This window comes from Oxyura jamaicensis, chromosome 9, assembly GCF_011077185.1.
Source record: "Oxyura jamaicensis isolate SHBP4307 breed ruddy duck chromosome 9, BPBGC_Ojam_1.0, whole genome shotgun sequence".
Taxonomy (NCBI): Eukaryota; Metazoa; Chordata; class Aves; order Anseriformes; family Anatidae; genus Oxyura; species Oxyura jamaicensis.
The window spans coordinates 24,389,428-24,411,094 of record NC_048901.1 but is presented as its reverse complement, the minus strand read 5'-3'; the positions used below and the strand labels follow the sequence as shown (position 1 = coordinate 24,411,094).

The 21,667-nt window shown below is 49.7% G+C and overlaps 1 protein-coding gene and 1 long non-coding RNA gene across 4 annotated transcripts in view; one reads left to right on the top strand and one right to left on the bottom strand.

The window, feature by feature from the left end:
- LEKR1 (leucine, glutamate and lysine rich 1) overlaps positions 1-8,107 on the top strand; it is a 49,413-nt gene extending 41,306 nt beyond the window's left edge. For 2 of the 3 annotated variants that reach the window (XM_035334266.1, XM_035334268.1), the window contains exons 9-12: positions 926-1,019; positions 4,500-4,652; positions 4,822-5,121; positions 7,566-8,107. In XM_035334266.1, the coding sequence (XP_035190157.1) occupies positions 926-1,019; positions 4,500-4,652; positions 4,822-5,121; positions 7,566-7,973 (955 nt within the window). In that variant the 3' untranslated portion in view covers positions 7,974-8,107. The remainder of the gene's footprint in view (positions 1-925; positions 1,020-4,499; positions 4,653-4,821; positions 5,122-7,565) is intronic. The other variant, XM_035334267.1, reaches the window with a different exon arrangement.
- LOC118171285 lies at positions 4,099-18,477 on the bottom strand. Its single transcript, XR_004753143.1, has 3 exons — positions 18,466-18,477; positions 11,770-11,780; positions 4,099-4,231 (listed from the first exon to the last, which is right to left on the bottom strand). It is a non-coding gene; the product is annotated as an uncharacterized LOC118171285 (long non-coding RNA).
- Positions 18,478-21,667: the final 3,190 nt, after the last annotated feature.

Below are 21,667 nucleotides of genomic sequence, written 5' to 3'. Positions count from 1 at the left end.
CCTAAATCCACATTTTTTCTTTAATTGCCTTGAGTATAATCTACATATTTGGTTTATTCCTAACATTCACTGCGTTGTTTTTACTGTTTAAAAGTGTCTTGCTAATACATTTGCAGTTGCTGATAAATTAACTTGTCTTTTATTAGCAAAATAGGAAGTGCTGTCCCTTACTTATGACATGGCAGTACACTATTTGGTTTGGGAAAATACATGTAGAAATGTGGGTTTTGGAGAAGATAAGGATTTTTTGAGATAGTAATGTACACAAGAGGCATTAAGCTATTTTTACATCTAAAGGGTTTCAATATCTATTGTACGTGAGTACCTGCATGAAAAGATATTGCACGTTAATTTAAGAATATTTCCCTTCTTAAGCCTCAGTTACGTGAGCTGTTCCAGTCAGCACATTGCTGATAACCTAAGTTACAAGAATTTAAACTCTCCGGGGCTTTTGCTCCACGAGCGGAACGTAACAAACAGTAACGATAACAATAGCAACCACTCGGTGGTTTTAATTCAGGAGCTATCAGATTTTTTTTTTAAAGTAATGATAGCAATATCCTGAGTTCATTAAATACAACCACTTGTTCTGAGTAGTATAAAAGTTAGTCGGTATTCATCTTAATTTGACTTTCGCATTATGAATATAATTGAGGTTTACATGTGCATATATGGATGAACGATCAACTACAGGAGTTTCTTTAAAACATAAATCTCAAGAAATGTGTGACAGCAGTATGCAAATGCCAGGTGGTGATTATGGTTGTGCCTCTGGGCTCCGGACAGGATTGTTAGGCTTACTGCACAGAATGCTAAACAAAGAGGAAAAGACGAGCCCTTGCCACAAAGGCCTTAATTGAAGGAAATGGCACACCACCAATCTGGGCAGAGCACGTATTTACATACGAGTTTTTGTGGTTTCTAGGGAGTTAATGCTGATTTCTCATCAGAACAGAACAGAGCAGCTGCAGGAAACATTAAGACAGAAGATGCGGAATGAAGATAACTGGAGGGAGAAGGTAACGCTGGATGTGTAGTTGGCACAGTTTCGATTTCTTCTTTTTTTTTCAGCCCCAGTCAGCTGTCACAAATCTGTACCATCAGGCCGATACCTGGGTCCTCAAGCGCAGACACGTCAGTAGGATTCTTTGTGCAAGAGGTCTCAGTGGGTGATCTCTGCATAGGCTGGAACTGAACGTAGATGGTGTTTAGTGTGAGCGTTTGCAGACGTGGGCGCTCACAGACGTGGGTGCTCAGACTGGATCTGGACTGTCGGGGAACTGAAACCGGGGGTGGCTATTTGAGAAACAAACCTATAAAATAGCAAGCGGATGAGCAAAAATGTCCTCTCCCTAGAAGGACTGGCGGCATTTGCAAATCTAAGCAGAGCCAAGCAAATGAGCTGTTGTAGCGTGTTAATTCCGGAGCTGTCACCAGCTGTCGAAGAGCAGCACGCCCCTGAGCTGCTGGGTGTTCAGCTGAGCAGGCAGCGAGGACGTCGGGCAGGATACGTGCTCCTGCCCTCCCTGTGACCGTCCTGCTGCTGGTGGCAATAGGCAACCAGAGAACTACCACCAGTTTTGTTCTTTCCAAGCCCCCTCTGCACATGAAACTCGTGGGTTTAATGTGAGCCTGTAGCTCCTGCAGCATCAGGGCAAGCCTCACGTGCACGGTGAGGAGAATGGCACCCCTAAAGGAGCATCCATTCACGTGAGCTGGGCTCGTCTGCCCAGAAGAGAGCTAAGGAGCAGCACGGTGGAAGTCCCAGAGCTAGGAAGGCCTCCAGCATGTGAGAGGCACCTGCTTTTCCTGCTGCCCTGAACCATCACCAGCTTTGTTTAGGCAGCAGCATCTCTGCCGCACAGGCTCCTGCTGACGACTGCTGTACTTACGTGGCTTCCCCTCGGAGCAGAGCTGCATGGAGCTGGAGAGTCCAGTGAAATACCTCCATGAAATACCTCATAAGCCTCCCCAGGCTCCTTTGGTGACCGGCGGTTCCTTCGTGGTGAGGGCAAGGGGGAAGGTGGAAGGGAGACCCATCGACCTCCCCGTGTGTGTGCGCGACTTTATAGGTGCCCGTCTGTAGCTGATGCAGGAAACAAAACATACACGCATACAAAAAACAAATGTAAGAAATTGTTTAAAAAAAACTGTGAAGGAAAAATAGCGAGCGGCGATGAACAATAACTCTGACATTTCTGATTTAGGCCTTACATAATTGGTGACTAAAATTACTGTCTTTTTCGGGTTTGGTTCAGTCTGTGATAAGTATCTGAAAGCTTTATTTAGTCTCAGGAAATTTTTTGGACTACCAGCAATTAAGATCTGTTACATTTCTTTTAAAACTTCTTAACCTCTGTGTGGCAGGATATAATTTTGGAATGAGGTCACACTGTCTGCATAATCACAACGTGTTGTTCAGCTTGACATTAAAACAAGATAAAGGCTGTTGCTAGGAGGAGACAGCAATTACATCTTTGGTATCGCAGCCATTAAAATGCGGTGAACGTCAAGTACTCTAAGGATGTTCTCATCAGACAGAAGTCAGAAATGTGACAAAGTTATCTTTTCTTGGGTCACTGTGCCATTGCCTAAGTATGAAGTGTTCCAGTTTTATATGTAAAATACAGATAAACCTTAAATTGTAGTGGGTCAAAAAATTCTCTTTCACAAAAGACTTTCAAATCGATGTAAGCACTTGTCCGTTTTTTGATACGTAATTAATGAGGAACACATAAGCAGTTTTAAAGCAATTAGTAGTCATGATGCTTTCTTTGGAGATCACCTATCGTTTTATTTCCTGTTGTGGTTATCAACTCTACGAGCTTCAAACGTTCAATGTGAAAAGTGCTTGCACAAGCTTCAGAATGAGCCCAGGTTTTTGCGCTGCTTATATTTTTCTGCTCTTAATCATCAAGTGGCCTCCAGCTTACGACTTGCTTCTGTAATAATATGTAGAGTTAATACTTAAGTTTTTCTGTGGTTAGAAACCAGACTCCCATATCTAATAAATATAGATGTATCTTCAACATTATTGCAATAACAGTAATAATAATCATGGTCTATTTTGAGGGCCTTACAAATGTACCCGTTTTAAACTAAATCTCAGGGGGATTTGTGCCCATTCACTGCCCAGAACTGTGTATATTTTGGTTTTTAAAATAATTACAATATTTCCAGTTTATCTTTTCCCCCAAAAGAGTTAGAGGAATTTGTAACACTCTTGCTCATAATTAGTGTACGAAATCAGATTGCTATAATTAAGCTCATTCTGGGCTTTTAATAATTTTAAATAACTAGGATAGCGCAGTGCTTGTTTAACATGACTTTTATATTCTTTCAGCGTACGACAATTAAGTCCATTAGGATGCAGCCTGCAGCAGTATATTAGCATACCAGCTTAGGGAATCTTCAAAACACAGCCTTCAGTATTTCTTCCAGAATCCAGGCTTTTATTTTGAGGCGATTATTGCTGGATTTTCAACTGTAAATTCACAATACTTAATACGTGAGATGCTTTACGGGATGTTTTACCCACGATCTGTAAACCTTTCACTAATTTACTCGTCTCTGCTTGTTGACCCAGAGCTTCTCCAATGTATATTCCGTCAGAGCAGTGCTAAAACATTTGAAGAACAATTTAAAAAATGAAAAAAAAAAATAGTGATAAGTGAGCTGAGGTGGGTAGGAGCTGCCCCCTTCCTATCCCTCAGCTCCAGGGTGCAGCGATGGGTCCGTGCAGCCGCCTGCCCGTCGGGCACCGGCCGGTGCGGGGGGAGGCTCTCGGGTATGCACCTCCCTCTCTTGGTTTTTGTGACAGACGTAGTGGTCGGGGGACCCGTGAGGAGATAGGGATGCAGTGCTAAGTTGCTCCATACCTCCGAATTGTCAGTTAGTACCTGCAGTATGTGTATGCTGTGAGCAGGGCTCCTGGGAGCCAGCAGAGCCTCTGTGTATGGCACATTGTTACCTGCTGCGAATGGCAAAGCCTGAATAGAAAACAATTTCATAAGAAAGGCAGTATTTTTTATTTTAGCTTTGAGCTTACGGTCTATTTTTAGCACGGCATATCTCATGCACTGTGAAAAGTTTCATTTTGCTGCACTTGGCTATAATCACGAGCAGAGTTTTACCTCCAGAGCAAACGCTTCCAGCAGAATAACGATCTGTTCTAAGGGCTAGCTGGGGATTTGGTGAATCAGCGTTTCGTAGTGACCCAAAGTCCTGCAGCCTGCAGGTGGGCATGTAACACAGCTGGAGACGCCGTGCCCCAGGCAGCGAGCTCCTTGTGGCTGCCCCTGGGGCTCGGAGCTGGGGGGGCAGTGGGAGCGGGGAGCTGCCTCGCTGGCTCAGGTGCTTGCAGTCGGTCGGATGTGGTTGTTCAGCTCCCAGACACTCAGCCTTCTAAATTTCACACCACTCATTGCAGTACTGTGAAATGTGAAAAATACATCCTGAGATGAGTTGCTACGTGTCCTTAACATGCACTTGTTCCCTAGATGGAGATTGATCTGGCTAAAGGTGAAGCACGACACAAAGAAGCAATTCTCAAAGTCAAGGAAGAAGCAAGGGTGGAACTAGACATTGAAAGGCAAAAACAGCAAGAATTGATCACGAAATACCAGAGGGATCACGAAGAGCTCCAGAAGAAGGTGTGTGACACTTGGGAGAATATTATGTAAATTCAAAGCATTTTCTTTGTCTCTGAGGACCTGCATGCTTGCATTTCTCCTTTTTTCCTGAAGTCATTTGTCTGATACTTAATTCTACATATCTAAAGATAACCACTGAATGTAGACTTATGCAATATTTGTCGTGCAGATACCTGGATTAATATCAAGTGCCACCAACAGCTTAAGGATGGAGGCAGAAATCCTTGAAAAGAAGCTACAAGATGTCCAGATCAAACTTGCAGAGAAAGATGAGGATAAAGGAAAGGAAATTCAGGACCTCAAAAGAATAATTACTGAACTTGAATTTCAGCTGGAGATGGAAAAGAACAATAATGAATCATTTCTGGATAATATGAGGAAAGAAATTAAACACAAGTCAGATGAACTGGAAAAATTAACCCAGGAGAGGACACAGTTGATTCATAATTTGAGTCAAGTTCAAGAGGAGGTAGGAACATGACCGAGGAAATGCCTTGCTATTTTTACTTTGAGACATGTGATTTCTAGAATCATTCAAAGCATACATTTTGTCAGACCCTGGTACACAGAGGCTTAAAAATAAAACAACCTGAAATTAAAAGATTTATGAAACAAATTCATAGTAATTTCATAAATGCAAACTATCACAAAATATGTGGAATTCTTAATTAGACAAACATTTGAAATAGTATTTTATTTAAAGAAAACGTTTTCAGCTCTTTTAAGACTCTTCTCTCTTAGACTGTAGCCTCACATCACGCTACATAAATAAGTAAACAATAAAGCATTCTTCAAGGTTTCTGAGCAGAAGACATGGATACTTCTCCTTTGGGTTTGTCCCACCTCCAACCAGTAAATCCACTTTCTGTAACACAATTGCATAAAAGTGATCAAATATGAAGAGAAATTTGACTGCTGGATATTCTTACCACAAGCATTTGCTGAATGTTTGGAATATAAAGGGAAGGGAGGAGAGCGAGCTGTAGTGCTGTATGAGAAATGTGAAAAGAGTGGAGTCAGGGACTGCGGATAAGATTAGACTGGAATGTTTGAAGTCATTAGTGGCAGAAGAAAATTGATAAACAGTGAAAATGAAACTCTTCAAAATGAATTAGGTCTTGGGTTGACATTTATTTCATGCATGAGAAAGGTTCGGAAGCACTGTGTTGGTGGCATGAGAATGCTGTTGGCAGTCGTTCTGTCCTGTCTGTGTGGGAAGGGCTCTTGGAAAGACACGTGCTCTCCAAGTATTGATGGGGAACTTCAGTGCCGTAAGGAGCACACTGTTACCCCCTGCCATGAGGTTCCTTCAGCTCTACTTATGTTCTTAGTTTTCCCAATCCGAAGCATAGTTCTTCTTCTAATATAATGGTATTAGGAAATGGGGAGGTCAGAGGGGCTGAAAATCAAAACTGGCTTTAAAACAGATTTCACACTAGAATACTCTCTCAGATTTTAGTGGCAGCACTTCCCAGATCGGTTCATGGGCTGTGATCATCTGAGTGGCAGAGAGACTGAAGTCTAGCTTCCTGTCATTAAGCTGTCTGCAGAATTAGGTACTCAGAGAATACATTATTTTAGGCACTCCCATCTCTCCTACTTCTGCAAGCAGTTGCGTTCCTCCTCCTACAGCTCCTTCACCTGCGGTAGGTACAGAGGTTAGATCTAATCTAATCTAATTAGGTTCTAATCTAACTTAAGTGGTCAACAAAGAACTTCTATTTGCTCCATCATTTTTCACGGCTTGAAGGGAACACACATCCAAAAAATTAATAGTTTAATAATAGCCTTTTCTTGGCTAAACAGAGCCTACCCCATTCCGGTTTGGTAGCAACGTGCTTCTGTTCTGACTTCACTGACGCCGGTATTGTCCCTTCCAAACATCAAAGAAGTGCCATGGAGATTATGTTCCTTACGCTTTTTCTTCCTTGTGTATACTCACTGTCACCTCGCTGTAGAGAATTTCAGATAGACGTTTGTCCTCACCTCGGAGTGGTACGTGGTTTGACCCTGCCCACCGCTCGTACTTTGAGCACTAAAAAGGTCTGCACGGAAATGTTTGTGTCCAGGCAATGGGGCTGTGCGCGGCTGAGGATATTCTCTGTTTGACTTGCTCATCATTCTCTGTGTCAGAGACTGTCCTCGTGGTGGCTTCCTTTCCGTTCTGGGTACCTCCCGGAGTCAGCAGCAACTGCTTGCTTGGGAGACCACATTTAGAACATGGCTAGTTTTTGCTTCTATTAGTAGTCAGTGGTTCTGACTTTCGTGAATCCACTTAGCATGTTGCCCTTTGTTATTTAGTGACTTTATCTCAGCTGGAAACAGGAACATTAGCATCACAAATAAGTTCTCTGTGACATACTGACTTGGGGACCTCTGTAATACTGGAACAGCTTCAGGTGTCTGCCCGAGGACCACTACCAGCCACTTGGGAGTCAGTAAAAACAGTGAAAAGTTCATGAAAACCACTAGATGGATAATCGTTTATCAGAATTATTTGTGAAATAATAATCAATAAAGTCACAAAAAATCAGTTCACAACTGCTTAAATACAGAGGATGATAAGTTCTGGGACATCTTATCATAATAAGGTGGCGTAGTAGTACTGGGGCTCTACGCTGCCGTTTCCTTTCCAAGAGCAGGATTCCCAGTTCCCCTAGTTGGAGAAAGGGCAGGACATCAGAAGTAGCTCCTGATAACTTCACATTTTCCGTTGTCTCCTGGTAGAATGAAGGGTGTGTAAATGCTGATGTATGTCCTTGGAGCAACTTTCAGGGGAAGCAAGATACTGGGAAGCACTGAAGGCTCTGCATGCAGCCCTCCAGGCACCCCTGCCTTGAACCAGAGGACTTTAACGGGCAGACTTTCTCACTAATGGCCTTTTGTAAAGCGAGTGTTTGTTTCTGTTTGCAGAACACTCTTCTCCAGGAAACGGTGCGCAGAGAGTGCGAGGAACGCTATGAGCTGACTGCAGCTTTGACTCAAGCCAGGGAACAAGTACTGGAGCTAAAAAAGCTCAGTGGAAACTTCCCGTTATCGCCGTGTTCCCTGGCTCAGGGCAGCCTAACCTCCTCTGCTGCCCTGCGTGGTGATTACGGACAGAAAAGCCGCCCGAGCCCCAGCTCGGGGAAGGAAATCAATCTCTCCGGACAGTTTGGTATCTCCAGAGCCGCCAAGGCGCCCACCTCCAGTAAGCGTGGCGGCAGCATGGCTCTGCCTGCCCTAAGCCCTCCGCATCCTCCCAGAGGCCGGGCGTCCTCCCTGAACGAGCCCAGGAGCAGGATTGCTGCAGTTATAAGGAGACAGCTGAGTCAGCTCTGACAGCTGCACGCACATATGTAGCACATGGGGAACTCTTTCAGTGCATAAATGTCCATTTACTCGGGGACCCTGGGGTCAGATATTACCTGATGCAATCCATGCATTCCTACAGATTAAAATTAAGTTAAATTATTGTATATTTTTGATGCAATGTATTTTTTTTGGTCCATGGAATATCAGTGTAATTAAATGCTATCTACATTTCAAGATGAGAAAAGTATGAAGGATAAACATTGCCTCTCCAAGAGGAGCAGGTCTTCACTAGGTGTAATTAAAATAATTGCCAATTTCAAATGCTGTCTTCCCTAAACCACTTTGTTGGAATTTTCCTATGTTGTTCTGTGTAACTTCACTGTCTGTTTCTGGTGTAAAAATGTGTTTTGTTCAGTTAGAGTCAGGGATTTGCAGCTGTTTAATGGCGCAGTGGTGCACGGACCATGTCGGTGGGTGGCAGGCACCGTTGCTGGAGCCCGCAGCGCTCAGTGCAGACACTGCAACCGCGTGCTCACTGTGCTGGCCGGTGGCAGGGACACACCTTCCCTCCTGCTTCTGTGTACGAGTCTTCTCTCCGTGCTAGCTGACAAGGAGCTGAAGACTTCCTGGCGAAGCTTGTGGTGGTTGGTGTAACCTGGAGTTCAGCACTGGAATCTGAAGAGGTGCTGGGATGTTTCCCTGTGGACTGTGGAGGTGCACACAGTGATGCCCCTGTACTGAAAGCAAAGGCAGAGCACACGTGGGGAAAGCTTGTCCCGTTTTAACCCTCGTATAACAGAACACCCCGTTCCACGTCGTACCAGCCCTCGTGCCGCAGCGCCCCTGGAGCCACGCACGCAGGGCAGACCCCAGAGCTGGGCCCCTGGGCCGCTGCTTTAGGGCTTAGGTCCTGCAGCAGCAGCTGTAAGGGCTCACCGGGCATTGATAAACTGTAAGAAAGGAGCAGCACATAAACGGATGAGGAGGGAGAGCATAAATCATGGGTCCAGTCTCAAGTCAGGAACAGATATTTCCCGTATTTCCCCTACCTCACAGAAACCCGGGGCCCGCGCTGCTGAGCAATAGACAAAGTATGTTAGTATCAGGAAGCCTTGTTCACCGGTGACAAGCTTTTAAAAACAAATTAATTTCACGTAGTGAAAGAAAGTTTACAAAGTATTTCTCGCAACGCAATGAAACACAGCAGCGCAGAATGCCACAGAGAATGCAGACACCTAATTATATCCCCACATTTTCAGGAAATAAAACTTCCTGGAGGTCATACATCTTGTAGAAGTGGTGTCATTTATGAATGGGTTTTTCTTATGCTGGACCTTGTACTCTAGGACTCACGGCACAAGGGAATAATGAAAAAAAGTAAACCTTGGAACAAATCTGTCTCAGTGGGATCCTGACCCGCTGACCGCAGGAAGCAAGCCATCCTTTCACTTCTCAAGGTTGCAAGGAAATGTCCTACAGCAACGGGTTGTCTTGTTCTCGCCTAATGCAAAGGCTGCTGTTTAATTCCTGGACAGTTCTGATATTGTTGCCAGATCGGAGTAGAGTCCTAAATCTTTCCATGAAGTACTAAACCCGCTCGTAGACTGCCCCTTTGCATACCAGGGTACCTAATGCACCAGCCTACCGTGTTATTACCACATTAATCCACATTTGTTTTTAGCCAGTAGTCATAACTTGCAGAGCAGTTCCAAGTATTTGGAGTCTGTGGGGGCCTCCGTCTGCCCTCCCTGCTGGGCCTGGTTCCTCCGGTCAGAAAAGCAAGGGTCAGCAGTATTGGGCAGCTGCTTTGGAGAAGGCTTCATGTAGGCATCAAACACCAAATGTTTTTCCAGCGGGAAGCCTGGGCAGGGGGCTCGGGCTGCCCCCGCCGTGCTCCCCGCCTCACCTCGCTCACTGGAGCAGCGATCAGATGTAAAAGTCAGGCTGTATCTCGCTGTGGGTCACTGCTTTGCCATTGTTTGCCCCAAATCTCTGCGTGCTGCACAGGTAGAAATGCAGAGAGTCAAATCCAGTGCTGGTGACACGGAGCTGCCTTGCCGCTGCTTTGGCAGGAGGCGGAATTAGTGCTTGCCATATGTACCACAGCGCTTGCCATATGTACCGTAGATATAAGTGCTCGCCACATGTACCAGACGTATTCCTAATGTTACAGAATAAAGCAGCGATGTGCCTCGTGTATTGGAAATGATAAATAGGCCTTTAACTGAGCGAGTGTGTGTGATCTGGGATCGCAGCCTGTGGCTTGCACGTGGAGCTTTTCCATGAAGGAATAGGGCGGACTTCAGAAAAAATCATCTTGTATCTTAGCAGCATTGAGAGTATATGAAAATAGAAACCGGAGCCAGACCCCCATGCCATATATCATTAAAATGTATTAATCAGAAAAAAAACACAGCCGTTTTTTTCATTTAAAGAGACAGCTGTGCTGCGAGATGCTCTTTGCTTTAAATGCTTGATTCGGCTCACGGCATCTTATAAATTGTGTCCTTGGAAGCTCGTAGTATGCTGCATAAAGCACTGCACATTTTTAATACAAAAGAGCATAAGAGTGAAACGGGGGATATTTCCTGTCAAAAGCCACACATCCTTAAGTTATTTTAAATGGGTTCTTATTTACATAATGAAAATTTTGTGTTAGGGTTTGTCTTTAATTGTAGGTATTTAAGTCTGTTCTACTGAAGGAAGAATAAATTCCATATGCAACTGTAATGGTGTGAAATAATATAACCAAGTATGTTTAGCACTTATGTGGCTTTTTTTCATCCTCAAAGCCTAGTACAAAATTAATTTTGATAGGATAATAAAAAGGATTCTGCACAAGATAAATGTTGAAGAGGTTTTAACACCGGAAATATAATTTGTGTGATGGAAAATATGAGCATCTGGCATTGCACTGTGAACTGTTCCCAGATAATGAAAAAAAAAACCTTCCAAGCAAGCATGGCCAGTTCCAGCAGATTGTTTTCGCTCCTATCTCAAGAGATACATCCTATCTTCTGAAAGGAGCAAGCGACAACCCTTCCATGTTTGCAGTTTTCCATCTGGAGCCTTGGGTTACTGGTGAGCTGAGGTCGGTGCCAGGCTGTGACTGCTTCTTCCCAGTAAGCCAAAGGAGGATGGCTGCGAAGCCTGCAAAAGTAACACTTTCTGTTTGATCTATAGATGGGGCTCGGTGTAACCAGGCAGCTAACACCAGCCCAATTCCATCAATATTTCGCTGGTACGTGTCGTCTGGAAGTTAACTCGTGGTACACAGATTGTACCGGCTGGTTGTGATTTGCTTTACACAGATTTAAATGGGCAGTGCTCCACTGTGTGCTTCACGTGGAAAACCAGTAAAAGATTTAAGAACTTTAAAAAAAATTAAGAGCTTAAAAGAAAAATTAGGAACATTTTTTAAAAAAATAAGATTTTTTTTTTTTTTTAAAAAAAGGAGGGAGTGACCACAGGGCTTGAGGCTGAGCTGGAGAAAAGGCTCCCGTGCCCACAGGGAGCTGTGAGCAGCTTGGGGCGAGCATTGTGCTGTGATGGGACGAGCATCGTGCCGCACCGGGGCCAGCATCAAGCCGTGGTGGGGTGAGACCTGCTCACCTTCCAACCCCAGCAGCGTCTTCAGGCGTCCCCCGCGGGGCTGCAGCCGTGCTGCCCATCGTGCCATCCGGGCGTTGGGAAACGGAAAGGGAAGCGGGAATGACTGGCAGGCTGGAAAACTGATGTCATTATCAGACTTGGATGTTAGTAGGCTGTGGTTTGCCTTGCGTACATTGCCTCTGTTCTTTGCCTTTTCACTGTAGGTTTGTACCTTGCTGCCCTCTGTGTGCTTTGCTCCGTGCACGACAGGCACAGTAAGGGACGTTGTGAAATTCCGCACTGATCCATGTGCAGGGCAGCTTTGAAACAGGGTAAATGGAGAGAAAGGAAAGCCATTCATTTTCGTCCCTGTGCAGCTGTCTGTGTGTGAAATGTCAGCGCATCCTCGTTTTTATGGGGCATGAATAAATAAATGCTCTGAATAGCTTTTTATGTATCCCATATTCGCTGTCACACACTAAACAAAATTAGGAACAAAATGGATGTGTTAATCCAGAAGCCACTCTGGTCACAAAGCTTGTCTAATGCCCCAGAAGATGTCCCTGCCTCAGGTCCGAGCACGGTGCCAGCCGTGTCACCGACCTGCCTCGTGCTGTCCCCTCCCTGTGCGGGACACGGCGGAGGCCGGCTCTTCCTTGCCCGACTGTTACCTGCTCTGCCCATTTAATGGGATATTGAGTAATGCTTGCTGCTTTGAAATCTGTGTAGATTTATGTATCTCCCCCAAATCAATTCGTTTCTAAATGTTGGAATCTTGCGGATGGTGACCCAGCATCATTTTAGCCTGAACCGCCTGGCGTTGCGGGTTCCTCAGCCCCACAGGCTTACAGGAACTGATTTGTTTGGGGAGCCTCCTGTTTCCAAACACTGAACATGTTTCAAGCTGATGGAATATACCCTGTTTTGACACTACTTTTTTCATTTTCTCTTTCCCTTTTCATTTTATTTATTTATTTTTAAAGGAAAAATACCGATTTCAAGCAGTGACTTATTTATGGATTAAAAAAAGAAGCCTGGAATCCAAACCTGATGTCGAACTCTCTTGGCGGCTGTAACACAGTTTCGTTTCAGCGACCCTGGGCAGTTTCGCTTTCCGTTTCCTTGCCGGTTGCCTTCCCAAGTGCCATGGGTCAGGAACAGGAGCTCGTGGTGGCCCCGGAGCCGTGCCAGGGCCACGGTGCGTGCCGGCGGCTGCTGGAAACGCTTCAAAGCTTCCGAAGGAGCCCAGCGCTGTGAACGTCACGGGGCGAGTTTGGATGAAGCCGAAGCCGATGGCAGTGCACACGAGGAAAGGCAGCTGCAGTCAGCAGTGTGCAAAAGGTCTGTAATGATGCAAACAACTTCTGGACAAAGCACAAAAGGAGATAACTGAGCAGATAGGTCAGAAAGCGTGACAGGTGTGCGCGTTTAGGAGGTCTCTTCGGGTCTGTTCGGGAAGCAGCTTGCTCTCGGTACAGCTACAGACAAGTGGAGGGTCAGTTCCTTTCCACAACCATTATGAAAAAAAAATAAATAAATAAACAAAAACAGGAATAAATGGGGTATCTGAACGGGATTTTGCAACTGTGGAGCTTGTGACTCTTGCTGGCATTTTCCTCCTTTTTCTCTCCTCCTTCCAGGCCAGTGAGCACAGTGCCGTCACGCAGGGTTGGCACAAGCTGGCTCCTGCCAAACTAACGCGCCAAAGGTTCCCTTGGTTTCCTTATCGCTTCCATCACCTGGGCACAAACTGCCCAAGGTGTCTTCGTGGCCACCTCCCCAGGCACCAGACGCGCTGCTGTCCGTGGGGGGATGCCTCTGAAGATCAGGAGCGTTCAGCCACCACGGTGACAGGCACAGAGCGAGAACTGCCGCAGTAAGCACCAGTGGAGGCGTGGAATAACTCAGGGTGGTCCCCGTAGGAGCCATGGGATGACATTTAGCAAGGGAAAGTTTCAGTGCAACACAAAGGAAAATGTCTTCACGCTGCGTCCTGGTGGCCATGGAAGAGCCTGGGGGAGCTCTTCCATGAAACACCCCCAGCCCTGCATTTGTCAGTTCCTGCAGCTCTGCCCAAATTCCCCCCTGGTGTCGGGATCGCGGTACAGAGCTGCTAGGGGTGGTGGAAGTCCATCGCTCTCCACAGGACCCTGAAGCTGCCCCTGAGCTCTAGTTTTCATGAATCATCGGCTTTCATGGAAATCCATTTAGACTCCCATTTGTCCAGCTGCCTCCCGTGCTTGGGAGGGATTGCGCTAGCTGCAGGATTTGTTTCAAGTGACCGGGCCTGAGTGGTCGCTTTAATCATCACAGAGTCCTGAACAGAGAACCACGTGTGTGCGCTGGGAAAAGGACCCCAAAAACGATCACCAGCAACCTCTGGAAAGTGTCCAGAAAGAGGTCAGACGCTGAGGTTGATTTACGGATGCTGTGGGTGTAACCAAGTAGCAATATTGCCTCAGTGCTTTTATAGACCGCCAGTTGCCAAGTTAATTATATTTGCTGATGTCTTTTTTGGGTTTTGTTTTTGCAGATTCCTTCTAAAAATAGCAACAGCACCTCCTCGGAGGGTTATAGAAGCAGTTGCTGGAGCTCGAACAAGGCCGTAATTCATCTGCAAAATGTGGACACGGGGAGCACTTGGGTTTGTAACTCCTGGGCTATAAAGCAAAAGAACAAAAAGTTGCTTCTGGAGACCAGGCTTTTCGGTGAGTTAGTGTTTGTAGAAATGCACGGGAACACTTTCCTCTGGCTCCCCTTGGGCCAGGATGTCCCATACCCGCCATGCTGACGTCTTCCAAGGGAACCCCCCCTTACCCAAGGAGCGGAGGGATTACACCGGCACGTGCACGCCTGAGTCCTGGTGTCACTTCGTGCCCCCTCCAGGGGCTGAGCCTCTGGCTGGGAAAAATCTGGGGCTCATTCGGGGCGGTGGTGCCTGCCAGCCTGCGGGGCAGCATGGCTGGGGACACGTGAGGTGACGCGGGGAGGCTGTTGCATGGCCCTGCTGACCCCACGGTGCCGACGATCCCCTAAAGCTGAGCTCAGCGGCTGCTCAAGCCTGCAGCTTCTTTTCAGCCCTACAAGACGAAACCACCCGATGCAAAGGCCGAGGCTCTGGGTCACTTCCCCAGAAATGCAAGCGAGGGAGAGGGCTGAGGCGAGGGGCAGGCTGAGCGCACCTGAGCGGAGGAGAACGCTTTGTTTTGAAGGAGCTCCCGAGGGGCTGGGGAAGCGAGGTCGCTCCTGGAGAGGGCGGCGTTCGTGGAAAGGCTGGCCCAGCCTGCTCGTTCCGCACCATTTCCCTCCATAACCCTCAAGTCCCAGGTGGAGGAAATTGAGATTTCCACCTGAAAAGCTGGAAGCCCGGGAGCATCCTCTCCAGCCAGCTCTCAGCACTGCCAGCCAGGGCCAGCAGGACTTAAGGGTTAAAGAGGCTACGTGGGCTTGATCAGGCCCCGGGCCAGGCCCAGTTCTTGCTCACACTGACAAAAAGAAGTGAATTTCCCCCTGTGCACTGGGCCCGTGGGACCAAAGTGCGGGTTGTGCCGGGGGGGGGAAGCCTGCTGCTAATGATGGTCCTTGTGCTAACAGTGCTAATGGTGCTAATAGTGGTCCTGGTGCTAACGATGCTCCCAGAGCTCCTGGCACTCCTGGCTCCCCTTGTGCTAATGGCACTGCTGGTGCTAACGAAGCCCATGGCGGGCCTGGTGCTCCCGGTGCTCCTGCTCCCCCCCTCCAGACACGCTCCGAGCCCACGTCGTGCTCAGACGCTTTCTCACCATTTACCTTTGCTTTCGCCCAGTTGCCATGGAGTTACTCGCATCATTTCCTTTGCTTACATCCCACCAACATCTGTTGCTATTTCGTGTTTTCTCACACCGAGAACTTCACCTCCAGCCAGCCCCGGCCCCGCTCTCGCTGCGTGACCCCGTCCCCTCCCTGGCCGGTCCCCTGGGCAAAGGGGGTCCCAGAGGGAGCCCTCGCTGTGGGGGGAGCTCACGCTGCTGGGCAGAATTTATGGTTTTGCCATTTTGGGGACAATTTGGGTCACTCCATCGTGTCCACATGCTCAGGCCCAGGGTGCTGCCGGGCATGGGGAACGCAAGGCGGCCGTGATGCCTGGGGAGCTGCTGGGGTTGTGGGAGCAGAGCAGAGCAGAGCCCACCTCCTGCCCTTCCCACTGGGAAGGATGAAGTTGTTCCTGCCCCAGAGGCCCCACATCAGGTGCCCATTTCCCACTGAAGTACTCCTTGTGATATGGAGTCTCAGGGATCTTTGCAACAAGCAGACACCGAGGTGCCAGCAGGCCGGGAGGCTCCCAGGGGCTGGGCGTCCCTCCCGGTAGGCACCCGGTTCTGCCGACCCTTCCAAAAACCCCGTCCCCTTCCTAAACTCTCCATTTGGAGGAGCTGGGGCAAGCAGCCATCCCTGCAGCAGTGGTGCCAGCGGCCACGCGGGTCCCCTGGCCTTGCAGTTGCCTGGGGAACCCACACGTAGGCACAACCCCCGAAGCCGCCCCGAGCCACGCCGCCTCAATTACTGCAACCAGACAGAGGTCCTCAAATAGGAACCATATGCTGGAGATAATATCTTTGTTTGTTGCTTGCGGTTTCCTTGATGGCAAACTACCGTGCTGTAATCCTGTGGCGTCCGGCTCATTTGTGACATTGCCGTGGCTGGAAACAGGGGACATGGGGGCTGCGGGGGGCTGGGGGCAGGAAGGACGCTGCCAGCCCCCGGTGAGCGTTGGTGGCCCCTGGCAGGGGTGCCTGTGGCCGTGGTGTGGTGTTTGTCAGCCCCGCTGGTGCTGCCCGTCTGGGTGGCTTCGTGTTCAGGGCCTAAGTCCTGGCACACGTCTTGCGTGGGGGCTGCTTCCTCCCACGCCGGTGTGGCACAGAAATCTGTGGGTTTTGGACACAATTTCAGCTCCCGAGCCTCTGAACCAGCTTTAAAATGAGGCAGAGGCTGGCTGCTGGGAGCCTTTGGGTACCTGGCTCCTCTTGGATCTGTGCAGATCTGCACAATCTACCCCACACGGGCGTTTAAGGTTGTGTTGCCTCCCTGGATGGGCGTATTTGAATCTGCGCAAGCCTTCGAGTAGATTCACTTGGTGTAAGACCATTTTGGAGTGATTTAATTTCTTGATTCCTTATCAGTACGAGCTCAATCAGTCCAGGCCGTGTGCCGCAGGTGCACGAGGCTGCCCAGCATGAGCGGGCCCGGCTCTCTGACCGCACAGACGGCCGCGGCCCCCGCTCGGCTCGCACGTGGCTGCTTGCTGCGGCAGAGAGGAGCCGGCTAACGTCGGTGGTCCAACCACAGAAACACTCAGGGGACGGAGCCCTTGATTAGCGGCAGAAACGCCGTGGCCATGCGGGACATCTCCCAGTGACATTTCGGTGCCAGACGTGCCGGGTGAAACGTGGTCGGGGCGAGCGGGAGAGCTGCGTGCACATCACCTCCGCTTCGGGCAGGGAGCTGCCACCGCCCCGCAGCAGTTCGGGAGAGGGATGGGTGGTCTGGGACGGGGTGGTCTGGGACGGGGTGGTCTGGGATGGGGTGGTCTGGGACAGGGTGGTCTGGGACGGGGTGGTCTGGGATGGGGCTTGGCCGTGCAGGAGCTCGGGGCCGTGTTCCTGGGAGCAGAACGGCTGCGGCAGCCTTGGGGCCCCGGGAGCAGCACCCTCCCAGGTGCGCTTTGGCCACGTGGTTTGTTAATTGCACTGGAGGCAATTAAAGCATTCCTGAGAAATCCAAGCTGTCTCGGCAGCCGGGGCACGGCAGGGCGCGGGGGGTGTGCTCGTCTCCCTGGCCGTAAATCTGCTGCGATCGCTCCAAGGCCCCAGCGCACCCCTGGAACGCAGCTCTGGAAGCTCTCCTGCTGCACACTGCTTGTGCCGTTGGTCGGAAGAGCTGTGTGGATCCTGGCTGTTCTGGTGGTTTCACCTGGCATCCAGTACAAGCTAGGAATAAGCTGCAGCCCCATGTCCCTCCCTTTTCTCTTCAGGGAGACCCCTGCCCCCAGAGAGTTACCCCTACCCAAGCCCCCTGTCCTTATTGAGCCCGGCGTTTTTACGTGGCTTTCCACACTTTCACTTAACTGCAAGGAAACTGCGTGAGGCGCAAGTGATTTGGCTCCGAGCAAACTTTCATCTTCATCTTCTGATGGAATTCTTCCCTTAAATCCTTCAGTGCTGCTGGGGGTCATCAGCCCATACTCGTTCCCCGATGCCACGATCAGCGAAGCTCTGTTTGCCCTGGAAGCCGGTGGCCCCGCTAGAAGTGGCTGCTTTGGGTCTGTGTTTGGGAGTGGATATTTGTGTTGTTTGGAAAGGGGCAGAGCTACCTGCTAGTGTTCATGGAACTCTCCTGCCGTGCTCAGGAAGACACAAAATCTCTCCAAGGACCATTAAAGACAAGGCAACGCCAGCTTTGGTGCTCCGGTTTGGTGCACAAGAGTTTATTCAGTTATTTGGCTTTACAAGGATAGATGGCTTACAAACAAACAAACAAAAAACAATGAAGAATTTGTTCAGACTCAATTAAATAGAAATCCAGTTCTCCTTAAACTCAGGTGGAAGCGAGATGTGCCAGTCCCACTTGGGAACACCAGACTTTTCGTTACTCAGCAAGAACCGTCCTGGGAAGGGCAGCTGAGCCTGCTGTGAGGTACCGGCGAGGGCTTTGCTGGCTCTCCCTGCAAACCTGGGGCACTTTGTAAAATGGCTCCAAGCAACCTAACCCCGTCGCACCGGCCCAGCACACCTGCAGGCAGCGGTGCCGCGGGCACGCTCCCCGGGGTGGTGGCTGGCACAGCACGCAGCGGCCGGGGGGAGCCACGCGTGGCGGGGAGGCCGTGCTGAGCCGCACGGCTCGGGCAGCAGAGAACATCTGCGTGCCCGTGTGCGTGAGCGTGTGCACGCACTGGGATGCTCGTGTCTCCTTTGCAACACTTCCACCTACAGAATAAAACCCAGAACGGCAGCGGGAGAGGCCGGCGGCCCTGGGGGCAGCTGGGCGTGCAGCGCTGCTCAGGGACCTGGCTGAGCAAAACCTCAGGGGATTCTCTCCTGGGAGGATGGCACTTTTTGCCATTTTTTTTTTCCTTCCACTGGAATATAAAGGCGTATTTTTTTCAGGACAGCTTTTCTGATTTTACTGCTTTCTTTACTGCTGGTTGGTGTCCAGGCAGGAGATGGGAATGGAAAGCTGTTTCCTTTGCAGAAGTGTTTTTTCCTAAGCGGGGCGTAGCTGCTGCTGCTCCGCTGCGACAACACCCGAGCGCAGCGTGGGCACACATCGGCCCACTGCAGGCATGGATGGAGCACAGAGGGGCACGGGGCAGCACCACACGCGTCCGTCTGTCCAGGCCTGCAGAAGGACCATCAGTCCGTCCTTCCCCAGAGCCTGCAAGCCATAGGCATGGATTTGGGAGTGGGGAGAGGGCGACAAGGACCACAGGGGGAACAGAGCCATGCGGTGTGCCGAGGATGGCTCAGGGACAGGCTCCTCCTCGGGGCTGAGCTCACAAACATTTCCGGGCAGGAGCAGGGACGGGGGAAGGATTTCCTGCAGAGGGGAGCGTTATCGCTGTCACCGGGAGGCATGCTGCTGGGACTGGTGTCACGCACCTGGTCAGAGCAATTCCTGTGCGGCCCACAGCTCAGCAGAGGTGCGGTGCTGCTCTTCCGCTGCCGTGCCCAAGCGGGGAGGTCAGGCCAGGAGAAACCCTACAAAGAGAGAGCTCAGCTTTTGACTAGAGATGTCCCAAATCCAGCACGCCCCACAGTTTTCTGGGCGAGGCTAAAATCCCGAGGGTTACTTTACTGGGACAGTTTCAATCAAGAACATACTTGAATTTGTCATGGTTTTGTTTTCCTCCTAAGCCATCCAAGTCTTTGGGTTCCAATTCTGTGAGAGAGCTGGAAGTGAAGGACAGTCACAATATAATGGATTTACTGACTTGAAATGTTTGTTCCACTTTGTGGAAAATTTATTCAACACATTTTAGCGTAATCCCTTGCTAACTTTCTGAGAAGCAGTTCTGAGGGAGGGACAGACCCCAGCAAACCGCAGCTCTGAAGAGATCAGCCACTTGGACTATTTCCCATCAGTTAGTTCTCGTGGGTCTCTGGAAAGGTCTCAGAGCTTCAAAGTTCAGACTCAGCACCTCATTTCACTCTCAGCAGTGCCGGCAGCACCAGCCCATGCAGAAATGCTCTGTATTTTCCAGGAAAACGTCCCCTCTTCAGCACACCGTGGGCGCTGCGCTTGGCCCTGGGTGCTGGCAGGTGTCACCCCCAGCTCCTACCTGCCCAGCTCCTCCTGTCCCCCTGACGTGTTTAACCACGGCCCTGCCGTGTGCTCCCTTTGCTGTTTCGGTCAGACCGTGCAGTTTCAGGCTCTTGCAGCAGTTTTCTGTCGGACCAATTCCTTGCCAGAAGCGTCCCGGGCAGGGGGCTGCGGCTCGGGGCGCCGTGCTGCGTCGCTCCTCTTCCTGCTTCACCCTGGCTGCCATCTGCCACTCGGCAAGGACGGCGCCCACTCTGTCAGTGGAAAGCAAATATCGGCCTGCTGGCCATCTGCTTCCATCTGCTTCCACCAGAGCAGACCCAGCAACCTTCCTCCGGGACTGCGGCAGCCGCGGCCTGCGCACCGGAGGCAGCGATGACTAAAAATACTGGGAAGACAGGAAGAGCACCAAGTATCTTCCATTATTTCTCAGCTGTAGGCTTGATCGCTGATTTCTTTGAGGTCCTGGTGCTTTCATCTGTCCTGGTGAGAGAACGAGCACAGTAAATCAAGCATAAAGGGATGGGGAAGAGGGGAAGTTGTGCTGTGCTGCAGTACAGCTCGGGCTGGGAAAGCCATTCCGTTTCCATCCGCACATGGGGTTTCGGTTAGAAATATCGCTGCCGTGGAGCACTCAGGACTCTATTTTTATCATAAAAGCATTTCCTCCCCGAAGGGTAAATGTTTAGACATGGTCTTACTGTGCTTACTGTGCACGTTACATAATGCTCTGCAGCATGAAGGACGTACGCCAATTACAGCCGAAGACCAACAGATCACCAAGGCTGCTTATTTACCCTGGGAACGGAGGATTTTGTGTGTTAAACTCCTGCTGGTGCTGTCACGGCGGTGTAGGCAGCGCGTGCTTCGTTCGCTGCTTCCCTGCACGATGAACCATTACACCATTACGCGTTGGTAACAGTCAGGAAACACATTTGGATAGCAAAGGGGCAGGAACTGGTAGCTGGGCCTCCCCAACACCCTTATTTTCTTTTTAATTTGATTGCTGCTGCCGTGGACCTAGCACGGAAGTGCAATACAACAGAGCAAGGCCCTGCTCAAAGTCCCCGGCTGGCGCTTCGCTGCCTTCCCCAGCAGGTGACATCGCCTCCCAGCACAGCCCGTGTCACGCTGCCAGCAAGCTGGCGGTTTTGCTTTGCCACTGCTTTTGTCCCCCACCCCTTTAACCGGTGGCAGTTTGTTCTGGGGGCAGCTTTCTCCCCTTGACACGAGCTGAAGAGGATGAGGAATCCACAACTTGCACAAGGCAAAGCCCAGCCAGACCCCAGGGGCTCCCCAGTGGTGCCCCTGGGCACTGCTCTGCCCAGCACCTCTCCTCTTCACAGCACTGACCCCAGCTCAGGTGGGCTTTGAGACAGATGTGCTGCTTCCGTTTCAGTAACCAAACACATTTATTTCATGGCCTGTTTCTTTCACAGGTGTTACGCGGTCACGGCCACCATCAATAAAGCTGACTGAACACATCTTATTTCCCCCCCCAGGAAAGATTAGACAAACACTGAACTTCTGCTGACGGCAAGCTCACTGCGTACGCCATCTGCAGCAGATGGTGTCTAGACGTTTCACATCACCAGATGTTCCAGCTCTGTATGGGACACAACTTCAGCTCTTCAGCTCCGGGGCGCCGGGCACTAGGAGTACAGAAGGGTATTAGTGCTCACGCACACAGAGGCTGAGCCCACTCCGAGTTTCTCTCCAACAAATGAACTCTGACACCCAGAGCTTGAGCTAATTGTGCTACTGTGGAACTGTTATCACTGCCCCAAACTGTCTTAAGTACCTGTATCTATGGAAAAACGTTCATTTCCATAGTA